This window comes from Eleutherodactylus coqui, chromosome 1 (genome assembly GCF_035609145.1).
Source record: "Eleutherodactylus coqui strain aEleCoq1 chromosome 1, aEleCoq1.hap1, whole genome shotgun sequence".
In the NCBI taxonomy this organism is placed as follows: domain Eukaryota; kingdom Metazoa; phylum Chordata; class Amphibia; order Anura; family Eleutherodactylidae; genus Eleutherodactylus; species Eleutherodactylus coqui.
Window position 1 is genome coordinate 98,594,376 of NC_089837.1, and position 16,218 is coordinate 98,610,593.

Sequence of the window (16,218 nt, forward strand, 5' to 3'; positions counted from 1 at the left end):
GAGGTAAAAAAAAAAAACAACAAAAAATCCGCAATATTCACCTTCCAGCCTGCGTCTGTGTCCCCGGCGCAATGGTAAACCCGGCGGTGCAGCAAGCTGATTGAGAATTTTCCCTGCTCAGCTTTGAATTCCCCTGCTGGCAGCGCTGTGTAAGTAAGCACTGAGATTGGATCGAGCGCCAGGCAATCGCAGCCGGCGCTCAAGCATTCACAGCCATTCAGTGGATGACATTACTGAATGGCTATGATTGATTTGAGTGCCGGCTGTGATTGGCTGGCGCTCGATCCAATCACAGCGCTTGCTTACACAGTGTTGATGGCAGGGGAATTCAAAGCTGAGCAGGGAGATGACAGCGGGGAGAATTCTCAAGCAGCTTGCCGCACCACTGGGGACACAGATGCCGGCTGGGAGGTGAGTATTGCATTTTTTCTTTACCTAGTATATACTCGAGTATAGCTAGGCTTTTACTCGAGTTAATAAGCTTTCCCATTTTTTTTGTGGTAAAACTTATTGACTCAGCTTAAATGGTCCCATGCTGGCTGACTACTGCTGGACACTCCACTAGCATGCTGGCTGACTACTGCTGGACACCACATACTCGGGTCGGCTAATACTCGAGTGTATATGGTAATTGGCCAAAAAGACATCCTACATGTTTATGGTTAATAGGACTCCATATCACGTGGGCATCTCAAAGAAGCTCAATCTCCTACATGATAGTGATATATATAACAGGTGACTGGGACTCTCAAAAATACACTCTGCTCATTAAAGTCATTTACTGAAGTCCGTCAGTCAAGTTCTAGGTACTTCCCGCTGTGATATCAATACAGTGAATGATCAAACGGAGGAGACTTCTATTACGATAAATTTTTATACCTTAATTTCCAGTATGCCAACACTTTCTTCCCCTCTCTGTATGATGAGGCACTTACTGAGGACTCAGTCAGATGAGCGTGTGTTTTGCGCGCACATAATGCATGCTTCTAAAAGAACTAATTGGTTCCTATAGAAGCGTTCATATGCACGGAATATGAAGCGCAAAACAGCACGCAACTAAAAAGGATAAGACCGGCAATCTTAGGTGCGGGTTTTCCAGGAGTTTCCATTGACTTCCATGGAAGCAATAATTAATGTAAACTCCTGTGCAGGGAATAGCTTCCCCGCTGCTTACAGCAAGACATTTAAGATGTGCTTCTGGCCAGAAGCCGCCTTTAAATATCCCGCTGTTAACCCCTTAGTCCCCGTGGGGATGAGGGGGCTCCCCGAGGGTTGCATTTAATCCCATGGGGAGTCCCCTCATCACTGAACACTGACAGCACTTTCACAGTGTTCGGTCATGAGGGGACTGCAGCGGGGATGAGAGAATCCCCTGCCACAGCTGTGGCAGAGGAAGCTATGCTATGCCATTGCTTTGAATGGGGCCAAAGCTGCTACTACCCCCAAAGATGCAAGTAAAAAAACAGAATTATGAACCCAATAATTACACTGGTCAACACTGAAATTGTTACTGACTTAGAAAGGTCATAATCTGTAGTATCTTGGTGTGCTGAACACGAATATGACCATGACTTTTTTTTTATTGGCTCTCGTTTTGATGATATTTCATATAGTTCATTTTCTGTGTTTCACCGTGTATATTTATCCAGTAGGATCGCGATTTTAACATTACAAGTCCCATAGACCCCTGCAGGGAAAAAAACGCTGCGAATTTTGCAGTGAAAAAAAACTGTAGTGGGTAGTCACCCTAAGGGTGCATTCACATGAGCATGTGTGTACATAGGTGCACACAAAACCGCGCACCCACATACGTGTGCAAACACGCGTGAATGTAGGTATGTTCCCATTGCCTTCAATGGGGCCACAGCTGCTGCTGCCGGCCCCATTGAAAGCAATGGGCTGCCGGCAACCCCTGCAGGGATTTTCGGGGAAGGGCTTGAAACATAAGCCCTTCCCTGAAAATCATCCCTGGTTTGTATAAAAAATAAAAAAAAATAAAAAAAACCAAATATACTCACCTCTCTGCCACGGCCATGTAAATATTCGGCGCTGTCACAGTGTACAGTGACAAGGGGACTCCCCGCGAGGCTGAAGAATTCCCCCGTCACAGCGGATTGCGATGTTCTCCCATTGCTTTCAATGGGACTGGCACTTCTGCTGCCCCATTGAAAGCAATGGGCTGCCGCGGCAAGCCCTGCAGGGATTTTCGGCGAAGGGCTTTAAATATAAGCTCTTTCCTGAAAATTATCCCTAGAATGTGTTTAAAAAAAAATATATATACACACTCACCTCTCTGAGCTGCCGGGGCTCAGGCGGGTCCAGCTGCGTATTCTCCCTGTACTGTTCTGAATCTTTCAGCAGGCATGGATTTAAAATCCCTGCCTGCTGAAAGGGCTGTATCTGATCCAATCTCAGCCAATCACAGGCAGCGCTCAGCCATTCATTGAATTCAATGGCTGAATGATTGGTTGAGCGCTGTGACCAATCACATCAAGATATTGCAACAATGGAACAAAGATACCAGGGAAAATGGTCCCCTACTGTGCTGGCTGACTACTGCTGGACACTCCACAGAGATACTCCCGAACAGCTGTACAAGAGACAGGCAAATAAATCTAAGATGTAGTCTATGACTTGATTTTTACCGGTATTAACTATAGGCCTATTACTTATTATGCATTTCGTGATATAAACAATTATTGCAGATTACGAAAAAATAGAGCCAATTTTGCATTTTGACTGTCATATTCGTGTTGAGTAGAGATGAGCGAGCACGCTCTTCTTGAGTACCTGCATTCTTGTCTGAGCAGGCTGGGGGGGGGGGGGGGGAGAGGAGAAAAAGGAATGGGAAAGATAAGGGGTTCAAGGGAGGAGGGGGCAGGCTGAGGATTTAAGGGCTAGATTCCACACAAGGGGGAAGGTGGGACATAACAGCACATGACTATGCTATGAGAGATATCTGCTACAAGAAACAGTAGGGAGAAAGCTTATTTAAACAGAGCTAAACTACACCAATCGAACCTATTAGTTGACATCGATGCGCCAAGGCTTCCGCATGGACTCAAATTTTCCATGTGTTCTAGAGGCCCACCTTAGCTATCTATTGGCTTGCAGTGGGTGCAGTAGACTGAAGCCATGGAAGGGGGATTAAGGATTAGGCCGCCATTATGAGATTAGTGATTAGGTTGGTCTTGGTAGGCTTCTAATCAGAGGAAGGTTTGGATAAAATCACACAAGTAGGGGAGAGCTTAAGATTAATTGAATGGTGGATTCTCGATAACTTAGATGATCTTTATCTCTAGAGGCAAGTAATATTGTTTGTGTATTGTTAAAAGTGAGTAGGCCGCAGATTATGTCTCGCGGTAGTTCACCCGTTTTTGGTTTAGGGCGCACGGCCCTATGTATTCTTTTTATTATGATCTAGCTAGCTCTCTCTTCTCCCAATAGATCTACAAATATGGTGGACGACATGTTTTTAAACCCATCAGATGCTTGAAATTCAGGAAGTCCTTTAATCCTAATATTTCGCCTGCGACTCTTGTTCTCTTGGTCCTCTATCAGAGCCAATGCTCTATCAATTTGCTCTCTCTACCAGCCCATGTAGTCCGACAGGTCGTTAGATAGTAGTGATAATGTCAGAATATATCGTTTAGTTCTGAGAGGACATTTTGAATAGCTTGTGCTAGAGCCTTTTTAAGAAATCTTTAGATATGCTTGATCTCTGAGTATTGCCTTGCTCCATTTCATTATCACTGTCCATGTCTGCGGGGATATCTCCCTCCTTCGTATGTGGTATGTTCTTTGCAGGTCAGCTTGATAGTTAGTGGCTGACTGCTGTCCAGAGGCCTGACTAGTTCTCTCTTTTCCTGACTTGACCATTGTGTTGTATAGATGCTACCGAGTGCTGCGGCAGCTGTCTTTTCTTTTCACACAACCCCCTGGCAGGGAGAGCCCACCTCGCCTCTGAAATACCCCTGAAGCTTGAGGGTCTGTGAGGGAAAACTTCCCTTAGTCTCCTCGTTCTAGCTGCTTCCTGCTATATCGCGGTTGGCCAAAAATTTACTCTCCGACTCTACTGCCCAGTTGGGTCTCAAGTCGCTGTGTCTCTTCCTGGGGTCTCCGATGGTGCAGAGAGGATCTTCTGCTCCTGCTTGTATGTTGAGGTTGCACAGCAGGGTCTGACAAGCCCTAAATGTGTCTGAGGCTACAGTAAATGTGCTAAACTGAACCACTTTTTGAGCGGAGCTCTTTTTCTGTGCAACCTCTAACAGTGGTGGTTAGCCCCCCCCCCCCCCCCATGCGATGCGTGTTTAACATTAAAAAGTTCTAATGACTTTCGTGGTAAAAAATTGCGTAATTTCATCACGGGCGGTAGTGATGCAATACAAAATTATTCTCAAGAAAAAGCATCACTGACTCTCAAAAAATGTGGGAACAAGAATGCGATTTTCTTGCGGCATAATTGCGATTGCCCACGTGAAACTAACCTAAGAAGCATACATCATTAGTAACAGGGTGAACCTACTGAGTATGTACTGTGGTGTAAGCAAATGTTACTGAGAGTGTGCTCTAATGTAAAGCAAGAGCAGGTACTAGCAGGGCTAACAGTACAGATTTATTAGTACAGGCATTAGCAGTGGTTCACTTCAGCCACAGAGCAAAGTCTATCAGAAAGCATCAATCGTATAAGGGGAGAACCTACTGACAGTGTGCTCTACTGTACAACTGAGAAAACTGCCAATCGGGGTGTATAGCCTGCGGCTAACTCATCCTCATAAATAATGTGGGCTCCTCTCTTGCTGGAAACTTCAGAAACCAGCTGTAAGTTCTTAAAAACCCTGCATATTACCCCATAAGTAGCAGACCACTGAAATCAGCATGCCTGGCCCCTAGTGAGGACGGCATCAAGTACATGACAGGTTCCCCTTTAAGCAATCCAAAGATTTCTATCCTGAAAAGCTGTTCTGCCCGTCACAACTTGTCTATGGAGTTTGACAAAGATTCCTTTTTAAGCTTATATTGACTGTAAGCAGTGTAATAATCTGTGTAGAGTGGAGCATATCATTTGCTAATTGTTGGCTTGCTTAAAGGGATTTCTCAACACAGACACAGGCACTCTCACTGGTGCCAGCTCTGCTGTTTCCATATTTCCTATTTCTATAATGGTATATGTGGCCATCTCTATAATAGTTGTGAACTCAGCATGTGCTATAAATGTCTGGAATTGGAAAACTCAATAAGGAAATGTAACATGGCCACCCTTAAGAGCCAGCAGGCTCTGTAGCACCACCTATTGGAAGGCAGCAGTCATAGGCCACTCACTTTGCCAGCCCAGTAAACCTACTGCAACCTGATGAAGGGCAGATACCCCGAAGTAGTCAGTCTGTGAATGGTTTATATTTGCCTTATGGAGAAGACTATGGCGTGTATTCACAGTTATTGATACAAGGCTGGTTAAAGAGTCAGACATTGACTTACAGGAATGCTGCCTTCCAATAGGTGGCGCTGCAGAGGTATTGCTCCATCTTTTCTTTTGCATAACTTTATAAGTCTCCTCACTAGGTGCTCTCCCAGAGGCCTCTCTCACACAAGCGTTTTATCGCAGCTATGATAAAACGCAGGCCGAGAATCACGACCATCTAAAGCATTGGATTCCAATGCATTTGTTCAGATGAGCGATTTTCCGGGGCATAAAATCGGCCATCCGGAACAGATAGGACTTGTCCTATCTTTTGCCGTTATACACCAGCTGTTCCCATAGACTCCTATGGGAGCCTGTGGGAGCTCTCAGAAAAGGGAGGTGGGAAGGAGTTTACAGTGACTTGTGTTGCTAAAGTACCCCCCTCCCCTTGCCGGCAGCTGCCATAGGCAGACCAGTTGCTTGCTTTTGGTTCTGTAGAGTAGCATACAGACACATGCTGTGCTCTAGCAGCCAAAGGGTTCGACATCAGGAAAGGCTATGAATTCTACAAAGCATACAAGGACTGGGCAATTAAATTTTTAAGCTTTAAAGGGAATATTCAGGACTTTTTTTTGCATTTTTTTAATGGTGACCTATCTGTCACTCAGGATCCCCACCAATCAACTGATTACCAGCACCAGAAAGCGCAGGAAGTTGACTGTACTATCCGTAGTACAGCGGCCCGGGTTGGTTTTGCAGGCATAGTTCCCACTAAATTGGATAGAACCAGAGCCACTGGACTATGGTCAGCGTGATCTGCTTCCTGTGCTGTCAGTAGTGACACCAGCGCCGGAAATCAGCTGATCAGCAGGGATCCCTAGTGGTAGACCCGCACTGATCATCTATTGATGACCTGTCCTGAGGACAGATGATTGCTAGAAAACATTCCATTATTATACATAAAAGGCAAAACGGTTAAGTAAATTAAAAGGAACACAATAAAGACTATTGGGCAATCAGTAATTAAACCGACTAGGTTCCAGGTGAGGAGATTCGTTGAAAGCTGGACAGAACTGCAAGGCTGGGTTGCATCTTCTAGTGTCTGGCACTGCAGCTCTCTTGGTCTGGCATTTTATGTTTAATCCTTTTATGCATTTAAAGTTATAAGATAAATACAGAATTCCAAAGTAATAATTACAATTAACTGTAGCAGTGTCGCCGAAGGACCAGCTATTCATACTCAGAATAGGACTGCGACCTGGGGTGAGAGTCCATATACTCCAGGAGGTCCTCAGCTTGTATAGAAATTCCTAGTTGGAGTGGAGATCCCTTCTGGAGTGTTTGCTTAACTTTTTAGCTCAGAGTGACTATGGTTTTTTTTAGAGAATGGCTCTCAAATACCAGAACACTGCTTAACTTAAGTGGTTGGTAAACTAACATTGAGGAAAAGGTATCGTAAATAAAGAGAAAGAACGGGATAGGGACATAAGGAGACAAATAGGGACGGTGTAGGGGATAGAAAATGAAAAAGAACTGATAAGAAAAGAATAAAGTGGGGATGGGAAGAAACAAACCTATATGTGGGGTGGGAGAAGAAACCGAAGAATAGGATACGGGAACGGGATGGGGGCGGGACGGAAAATGCTCCCCTCATCCAATCACCCCAGTAGATTCATGAACTCCAGTATATGCTGGAAGTCGATTCATGGCATCCATGTGTCTACACCTCTACTGGAGCCAAGGGCATCTCCTGCCACCAATTCTTCCATGTGCATTAAATAGTTCAGCTCTTGAATAAACTCTACTACAGAAGGTGTGGGGGGGGTTCGCCAGTAGCAAAGAATTACAGTTCGCGCCGCTGTTAAGAAATGATGCAATTAACCTTTATTAGCCTGAGCAAACGAGCCTGGAATAATAGAAAGTAGCGCCAATTTTGGTGATGCAACAACTGGGTTGCATGTAACCTGTTCATGAATCTGGAAAACCACGTCCCAAAAAGGATGGACTTCCGAGCAGTCCCACCACACATGGAGTGACGTGCCTCTCACAGAGCCACAGCGCCAACAGGAGTCCGATATTGCCGGATAAATACAGTGAATGAGGTCCGGACATCTATACCACCTGGTGAGCAATTTATAAGTTTATTTCCTGTGCGGCGCATGCCGACGACAATTTGGTATCACCAAGAGGACCACTAAAACTAAAATATAACCTCTATTGATATCACAATTAAAAGCGCGTGCACATACACAAAAAGATGAATCCAATTCTTCGTGTGACGTAAAGTCTCACATTTATTGATATAAAATATCCAAGGTGAATGAACTAGTCCTCATACATTAGAGCGCCTGACAACACCTGTCTACCATCATCTCTAATCTAAGTGCTCAATAGGTTATATATATTTCACAGATATATACCTAATCTCACTTAATAATATTTGATAACACTCCTGACAGTGAGAGAGTGAGAGAGATCTCCCTCTGCCCCCCACTCCACGACCCCCGCCGCTCCCCCCCCCCCTTCTGCATGGTGCTTGGACGAGTAAGCAGTTACTCGAAAAGACCGATACTCTCTCTCTCTAGCATCAGCCTTAACCCCTTCATTTACGTCCTGGAGCGTCGGGCGGGGCGACCTCTCTGCATAAAGCGCGGCGTCAGCTGTTTACTACAGCTGACACCCGTGGGCAATAGCCACGATTGGCACATCGCGGCTATTAACCCTTTAAATGCCGCTGTCAATTCTGACAGCGGCATTTAAATCCCCCAAACTATGTTTGGGGGTCCCGCACGGCCCCCTGCAGTGAGATCGGGGGAGCCGTGCAGGTGTCATGGCAGCCGGGGGCCTTTTGAAAGGCCTCCGGGGGTACCTTAGCAAACTGCCTATCAAGGCATCCCCGTAGGGTGGCTTAATAGACTGCCTGTCAAATGGCAGTATGCAGGAGTGATCAAAGCATCGCTGGTTGTAGTCCCCCAGGGGGACTTTAAAGTAGAGTTTAAAAAAAATCAATAAAGTTTTATTAATTGTAAAAAAAAAAGTTATAAAAGTTTAAATCACCCCCTTTTGCCATATCTATTATTAAAATATCTAAATCATAAAATAAAAATACATATCTGGTATCGCCGCGTCTGTAAAAGTCCGATTCATCAAAGTAGCGCATTATTTTTCCCACATGGTGAACGTCATCCAAAAAAAAATAAAGAACGCTAGAAATGCACTTTTTCAGTTACCCTGTCTCCCAGAAAAAATGCAATAAAAAGCAATGAAAAAGTCGTATATATTCCAAATCAGAAACTACAGAACATCCCGCAAAAAATTAACCCTCGCTCAACTACGTCGACAGAAAAATTAAAAAGTTATTGCGTGCACAAGATGACCGCAGAAAATAATTGAAAAAAATTAAATGTCGTTTTAAAAAAAAAGAGTAGTATAGTAAAAAACAACTATACAAGTTTGGTATCGTAGCAATCGTACTGACCTATAGAATCAAGAATTATTGTTTTTGTTGCAGTTTGTGCGCTGTAGAAACAAGACTGAAAGATGGTGGAATGTAGTTTTTTTTTCCGTTTTACTCCACTTATAATTTTTCAGTACATTATATGGTACATTAAATAACACCATTGAAAAATACAACTCGTCCCGCAAATAACAAGCCTTCATACAGCGACGTCGATGGATAAATAAAGGAGTTTTGATTTTTTTAAAGGGGGGAGGAAAAAACGAAAATGGAAAAAAAAAAGGACCGCATCATTAAGGGGTTAAACGACCGTGCTCGCTCATCCCTAACCACTACCTAGCCGCCCTCTAATATTCTATAGTCATGGGATACTATTCAGCAGGTGTTAGGTCAAGTAATCTGTTACTCGAAAAAAATCAATGTTCGATCGAGTATCAGGCTTAAACGAGCATGCTTGTTCATCTCTACTGGGAACCTATTTTTCAGCTGGTGCTGTTCTTGCTCCAAGCACACCATTCACTGTTTATGCTCATTATCCAGACCCATACAGTCATTCAAAGTCCATACAGAATGAGTATTCCTATCAGGATAGATAACTCCAATACTACTCTGTAATAATCTGTCTATTATATATTCTCTATAGCTTAAAAGCTTTTATATTAGATGACTCTAGCTAGCTATTAGATGACTTTCTCATCTTCCTCCATGGCAATTTGTGTTGAAATGTAAATGCCCGTGAAAGCGCCAGCCGATATGCACTCGTGTAAATAAGCAAAAAAAAAAAAAACAATGGTAGAATTTATGTTTTCTCTCCCTGTTATCATAAAATAATTAATAAAAGTTTTGCAATGTAGTCTATGTACCCAAAAGTCGCACCAATAAAAACTACAGTTCGCCACACAAAAAAACAAGCCCTCATATGGCCGTGTTGACAGAAAATTATAAAAGTTATGGCTTTTGAAATGTGGAAATGAAAAGCCCCCAAAAATCTATGCGTCCTTAAGCCCAAAATAGGCCGTGTCCTTAAGGGGTTAAACCAAACGATAAGCAAACAAAGCAACAATGATTTGGATGGGACAGTGGCATTCTGACAGGACATCTATTCTACCCTGTTTCCCTGAAAATAAGACATACTCTGAAAATAAGACATAGCATGATTTTCCAGAATTTTTGAGGATGCAAAATGATTTTTCAGGCTTTTTGAGGATGCTTGAAATATAAGCCCTACTCCAAAATTAAGCCCTGCTAACAGTTAATTTAAAAAGTCAATTTAAATTGTGTCCAGGCAGCTATACATGTAAAAAAGTTAAACGGCTGATGATTAGAGGCTCCCATCACACAGTTATAATGAAGGAGATGCTAGTTTAGGCTCCTGACTGTAAACTTATTGTCTATCGTTTAGGTGAATATACAGAGTAGTAATACTTACAGTGTCCTACCAGTAGGCAGAGATGGTGCAGTCCCTAGCTGCTCATGTGATGTTGTGCTGATACAACATAAAATTAATAGCACAGCATAGTGAAAAAGAAATCTGGGACAAATCTCTGCATCAAGATGGTGCCTGATAAGTATTAGACAGGGGGCTGCACTGCATGGAAGTGACTGAAATAGAGTGTGACAGGCAATCAGGTAAGCGGCCAGGGATGGAAAAATGTGCCCTTTATACAAAATTTCAGCTGCTTGTTACATTAGTTAGGTCAGCTTATCACCATGACCGCCTGGTCCTGAGAACTGCAGTGTTCTATTAAAAGTAATCGTCCATCAAATTGTTGACTGAGGGCTTATTCAGACGACTGTATATTGGCTGGATTTTTACGCCGAACCGATATACGGTGTCCTTGTCTGCAGGGGGAGGAGGATGGAAGAGCCAGGAGCAGGAACTGAGCTCCCGCCCCCTCTCCGCCCCTCGCCACTATTTGCAATAGGAGGGGGCAAGATGGAGCTCCACCCCTGCCCCACCCCTCCCATTGCAAATAGGGCAGGGGAAGGGGTGGGAGCTCAGAGCACTGCTCCTGGCTCTTCCATCCCCCGCCCCCTGCAGACAAGGACACCGCATATCGGCTCGGCGTGAAAACCCAGCCGATATACGGTCGTCTGAATAAGCCCTTAGGCCGTATTTACACAGGCTAGAAAATCATGGGAGTTTTGTGCATTGCAAGATGCACAAAACACATGAAAATACAACCCATTATTTGCAATGGGTGTATTTAAATAAATGATTTTTCTCTCCCAAGATCTATTTTTCTGCGAATCTGCAGAAATCTTGCCCATTATTTCCAAATGTAAGTATGATGCGATTTTTTAAAAAACATTTTTTCTATTGAAAATACATACAATTTTCACACGTGTGAACAATGCCCTTGAAAATCGCATGTATTTTCTCACCAAACCCATCACCAATACTGTACTCGCCCGTGTAAATATAGCCTTAAATAGGCAAATTGTAGATGACAAAATTGACATAAAATATTGGGTCCAGCTGAAAAGGTTAATATCTCACTGGGTCTGTCCAACTAATAAAATCTAAAATCATACAGATAATATTCCAGACTTGACCTATGGACCTATTACTACAGATAAAGTTCCTTGTCAACTAATCTGTGACTTTGAAACCCTTTTATCAGTATCCCAGGAAGCCTTGCGCTCCACGGCATATATAAGTGCTCTTGGGATATAGTCTTCTCGCAGCCTGCCCTCCTCTCCGCTCCGTCTGTGCAGCAACCCTTCTGTCACCTCATCATGCCTGCAGACTACAATGGCACCTGGGTCATGGAGTCCAATGAGAACTTTGATGGATACATGAAGGCATTAGGTATTCTACATTCAAGTGACTGAGCTTTGTAAAGTTTTATGATTGTAAGGGAGTGGTGAGGAAGTAGTGAGGAGTTTGTCTAAGTGAACCAGAATAGAATTATGGTATGTCAGAGGATTTCTTCACGGTCAGATAACAGATTTTATGTCGCCGGTGTCTGCAGGCTTTAGCACCAGATCTGATCATGTTAGCTACCAGAACTGATTTGGATTAACTAATAATGAGTATAGGTGCAACTTGAAATCCATTGACCCTTGCTTATTAATTCACATGTGCCCTATATAGCCCTACTTATATGTGATCACATCTGCACCAGAGTCTCTATCAGAAGCCTCCATCACAGATTTTGATGTTTCTCACCAGAAACACAGTGCGGCACGCAGTCCACCAGGGCGACAAACTTCTGGAGAAAACCTAATGGACCCCATTAAAAGTTAGTGTGGGCTTGCGTCCGCTGGTGAGGGATCCAACACTGCACGATAGTTTCTGTTAATAATAGAAACCATGTCGCAGATGTGAACAGAGCCTTGGGGTGTGTTCACACGTAGCTGATTTACTGTGGATTTTGGCGCAGATTTTGGTACAGATCTGCAGCAGATTTCAATTCCTAAATTTAAATTCAATTGGAAAGGTGAAATCTGCTATAGTTCTGCACCAAGACCCTTAGGGTGTGTTCACACATGCAGTTTTTGTTCAGTTAATGCAGTTTTTAAACAAAAACAGGTATGCATCCAATAAAAGAGGAAACGTTCTATCTGTCCTCTATTCTTTCCTTTTATGATCCTTACCGGGCTTTGCTTCAAAAACCGCATAGAAAACTTGAACACAACCTGCACATGTGAGAACGCAGCCTTATTTGATAGAGAAGTGTTTGGATCCCTCTCCAGTACCAGATAGAAGTGCAACTTATGCACTCCCACTTGATACAATAATAACAATAGGTAATATAACATAGTGACATAGTATGCTGGGCTGAAAAAAGACACATGTCCATCTAGTTCAGCCTATTCCCCCCCCTCCCCCATTGTTGATCCAGAGGAAGGCAAAAAAACAACAACAATGAGGCAGAGGCCAATTTACCCTCATAAGGATGTCTTCAAATGTGGCAGATTAGTTGCCGTGTTTAAGTGCCTGTTTCTTACCTCTGAATGGGCCATACTGGAATTGCGCACGAAAATTTGCACGTCTAACGCAGTTGCGGAATATTCCGTCCCATGTGACAGCACCCTTACCCTTGTGGACATGGACAGCACTGCTACCTTCCAGATAGAAGACCATAGTCCTGAAGCAAATCTCCACAGTCCTCTACCTAACATTTTAAGGTAGCTTACTGTATCTAATATACAGGAAATGTATTCCTGAAGCAGGATAGAGATGAGGGCTGCCTTTCAATTTTGTTGCACCAGAATCTGAGTCTGAGCTGCTGGTTATGTTGCAGGTGCCTATGGTGTAAGTACGATTAGTGCTTCCTATTAGTGCATTGGTGGGGAAGAGTCTGTTCTTTGTGTATTTCTGTGTGATAGGCAGCCACAGTAACCAATCAGCAATCCAAGAAAGTGAGTATTGGGTGGCAGCAGATATATATCATATAAGAGAGGTAAAGAATGGAGCAGAAAGAGCAGTCAATGGACTCCACTACTGGATCATGGTAGGTTGGCCAGTTGGTCCTCCATTGAGACAGAGTAAAAAAGAAAAATAGGCAGCAGAGTCCAGATCTTCAGGTGCAATAAAGACTTATATTTCCATCAGAACATCACATCATCATGAAATACAGCGACGTTTCGACCGTTACATAGATGGTCTTTGTCAAGCTTCATGGTCCTCCATTGAGAACTGTTTGGAGGGGTTGAGACTGGAGGGAAATAAGGAAAGAGATTATATATAACAACATTAGTGATTGATGGGTAAAGGGGTGGAAAGGGGGCAATTAAATGACTGGTGTGGCACTTTTTGAAACCCCTACTCAGGGCACCAACAGGTCGGAACAGTACTGTGAAATATATATTTTTACGTACAGTCTCTTTATTCAAGATAGCTGCTTGTAACACTTATGACAGAATACACGGCATGTCGCCAGAATAATGTATAATTAGTTTTTCCCTAGCAATCACTATTCTGTGGTGCCCTCTGCTGGCACTTCTGTAAAACATACACTTATTTTAAAGGGAACCTGTTAGTAGATTGATTGCTGCCTGAACCACGAGCATTATGAACCAAGGGCAGGAATGCCTATAGCCTTGCGTATGCTTTATTCTGAAATGCTACGACGTTTCAGAATAAACATGCCTCAAAGTGTGACTTGGAAAACGGGCTGTGACTGCTTCTTCCCAATCACATCATGTGGACTGACAGCTCACTCTCTACACAAATAGAAGAGAGCTGTCAGTCTACACAATGTAGGCGGGGACAGGCTGGCATGGTCTGCCTCCATGACTTGGAGCTCAGTTCCGAGTCAAACTTCAGCGTATGTTCAATTTATAAAGTTGGAGCGACTTAGAATTAAACATGTACGGGGGCACTGTGTATACCTGTCCCAGGTATATACTGTCTGTGGTTCAGACAGCATGAAAATGGTGACAGGTTCCCTTTAAATGGACAATAACATATTTCTGAAAGTAGCCCCAAAGTTCTGACACGCAAAGAAATATCTCCAGTCCAATTACTGGTATTGGCTGGTGGTAAATGTATACGGTGATCAGAATGGAAACCCCAATATGGGAAACAGCAGGGCTTTATATTTCTCATGCAAGAACATGATCTGTTCAGAGCTCAAACCGATATCCAGTCTTTATTGCTCCATGTAAGCCCACCTTAACATGCATAGATCGCCTATAAAAGACTTGCATGGCCCTACTGTGACAACTAATTCACTGATCCGTTATTTCTGCAGACATTGACTTCGCTACCCGTAAGATTGCTGCTCATCTGACCCAGACCAAAGAACTTATTCAGAATGGAAATGAGTTTAGGACAAAGACCCTCAGCACATTCAGGAACTATGAGGTCGACTTCACTGTTGGGGTAGAATTCGAGGAGAAGACTAAAGGCCTGGATAATCGGGTGGTTCAGGTTCGTTGGTGATGAGTTTGCATGGTCAGAAATGATCCTTCTTACTGCTTATATTGTAATACTGATGTATGTTTCATTGATATTACAGACCTTGGTGTCTTGGGAAGGGGACAAACTTGTCTGTGTCCAGAGGGGAGAGAAGGAAAACCGTGGCTGGAAGCATTGGATCGAGGGAGGCAAACTTTACATGGTAAGAACTTATGGTTTTAGTGCCTCTACTGGCCAATTAAAGAGCTCTTATATGTGCAGATATGATAACATATATAACTGTACCTGTGTAGACTTCACATACATTTTCAAAGTCTCTGCTTAGCCCAAAAATAAGACCCTGTCTTCTATTAATTTTTGCCCCAAAAGAGGCACTAGGTCTTATTTTTGGCGGTTGCCTTATTATACTTACCTAGCAGGCTCGGTACAGGTCCCTCCCGCTGCTCTCCGGATTTCCAACGCACTGAGCCGCGACCTTAATTGGCCAATTCATAAATCCAGCCTACACAACAAGATGGCTCTGATTGGTTCTTTGACCGCTGATCTGCTAATCAATGCAACGCTCGAGAACCAATCCCAGCCATTGCATTAGTTCATTGAGCGCTGCATTGATTAGCTAAGCAGCAGTCAAGAACCAATCAGAGCCATCACTTCCTGGAGGTGGGATTTATGAATCCCCTAACTAGGAAGTGATCTTTTGTGGGCAGCTAAGGACTACAAGAAGCATGTCGACACTACAGAGAGCAGCGGGAGGAAGGAACCTGTATCGTACCTGTTAGGTAATGTATTCCTTTTTTATGTAATGCAGCAAGGGCTTATTTTCGGGGTAGTACTTATATTTCAAGCTTCGTCGTAAATCCAGAAAAATCAGGGTAGGGCTTATTTTCAGGGTAGGTCTTAGTTTCAGGGAAAGGGAATACTATAAGTGAATAGAGACATTTTTAACACATAGGTGATAGAAACCCATACAGACCTAATTGCAGGCAATCCTTTATGACAAGAGCATAGCTATACTCGTGAATGAATACGAGTACAAAAGAATTTGGAGTGGTTGCCCATAGCAATCAGCGTTATGCAAGTATGTTATCTGACGAAGTTCTAGCTGCTCATTGTACGATATCTTTATATTTTAGGAACTATCATGTGGAGATCAAGTTTGTCATCAGGTTTACAAAAAGAAGAACTAAGAAGTGTCCAGGATTATCTGCATGCTGCCCTTGTTCTTTGTAGTGTGGATACATCTATGATACATGTCTTTGTAAATTTTCTTAATAAAAAAGTACGTTTCTAAGAAAGTCTTTCATCTTTTCTATGTGTATAAATTAATCATTCATAGGTTCTGAAGCCAATGTTCACCATGGAACCCTGTTGTACATGTACATAAAAGGAGGAGCAACTATATAAATATATTTATCTATGCCCATCATGAGTACAGCTCGGATTATAGCCCAGAGCTGCATTCATAATTCTACTGACTTTCAGTATTCCTTC

General features: G+C 43.1%; 1 protein-coding gene across 1 annotated transcript; it reads left to right on the forward strand.

The window, feature by feature from the left end:
* The first annotated feature begins 11,557 nt into the window (after nt 1-11,557).
* RBP2 (retinol binding protein 2) lies at nt 11,558-16,001 on the forward strand. The gene is made up of 4 exons (XM_066589381.1): nt 11,558-11,670; nt 14,561-14,739; nt 14,828-14,929; nt 15,861-16,001. The coding sequence occupies exons 1-4, from the start codon at nt 11,598-11,600 to the stop codon at nt 15,912-15,914; spliced, it is 408 nt and encodes a 135-aa protein (XP_066445478.1). The 5' UTR covers nt 11,558-11,597; the 3' UTR covers nt 15,915-16,001.
* The last annotated feature ends 217 nt before the right edge of the window (nt 16,002-16,218 follow it).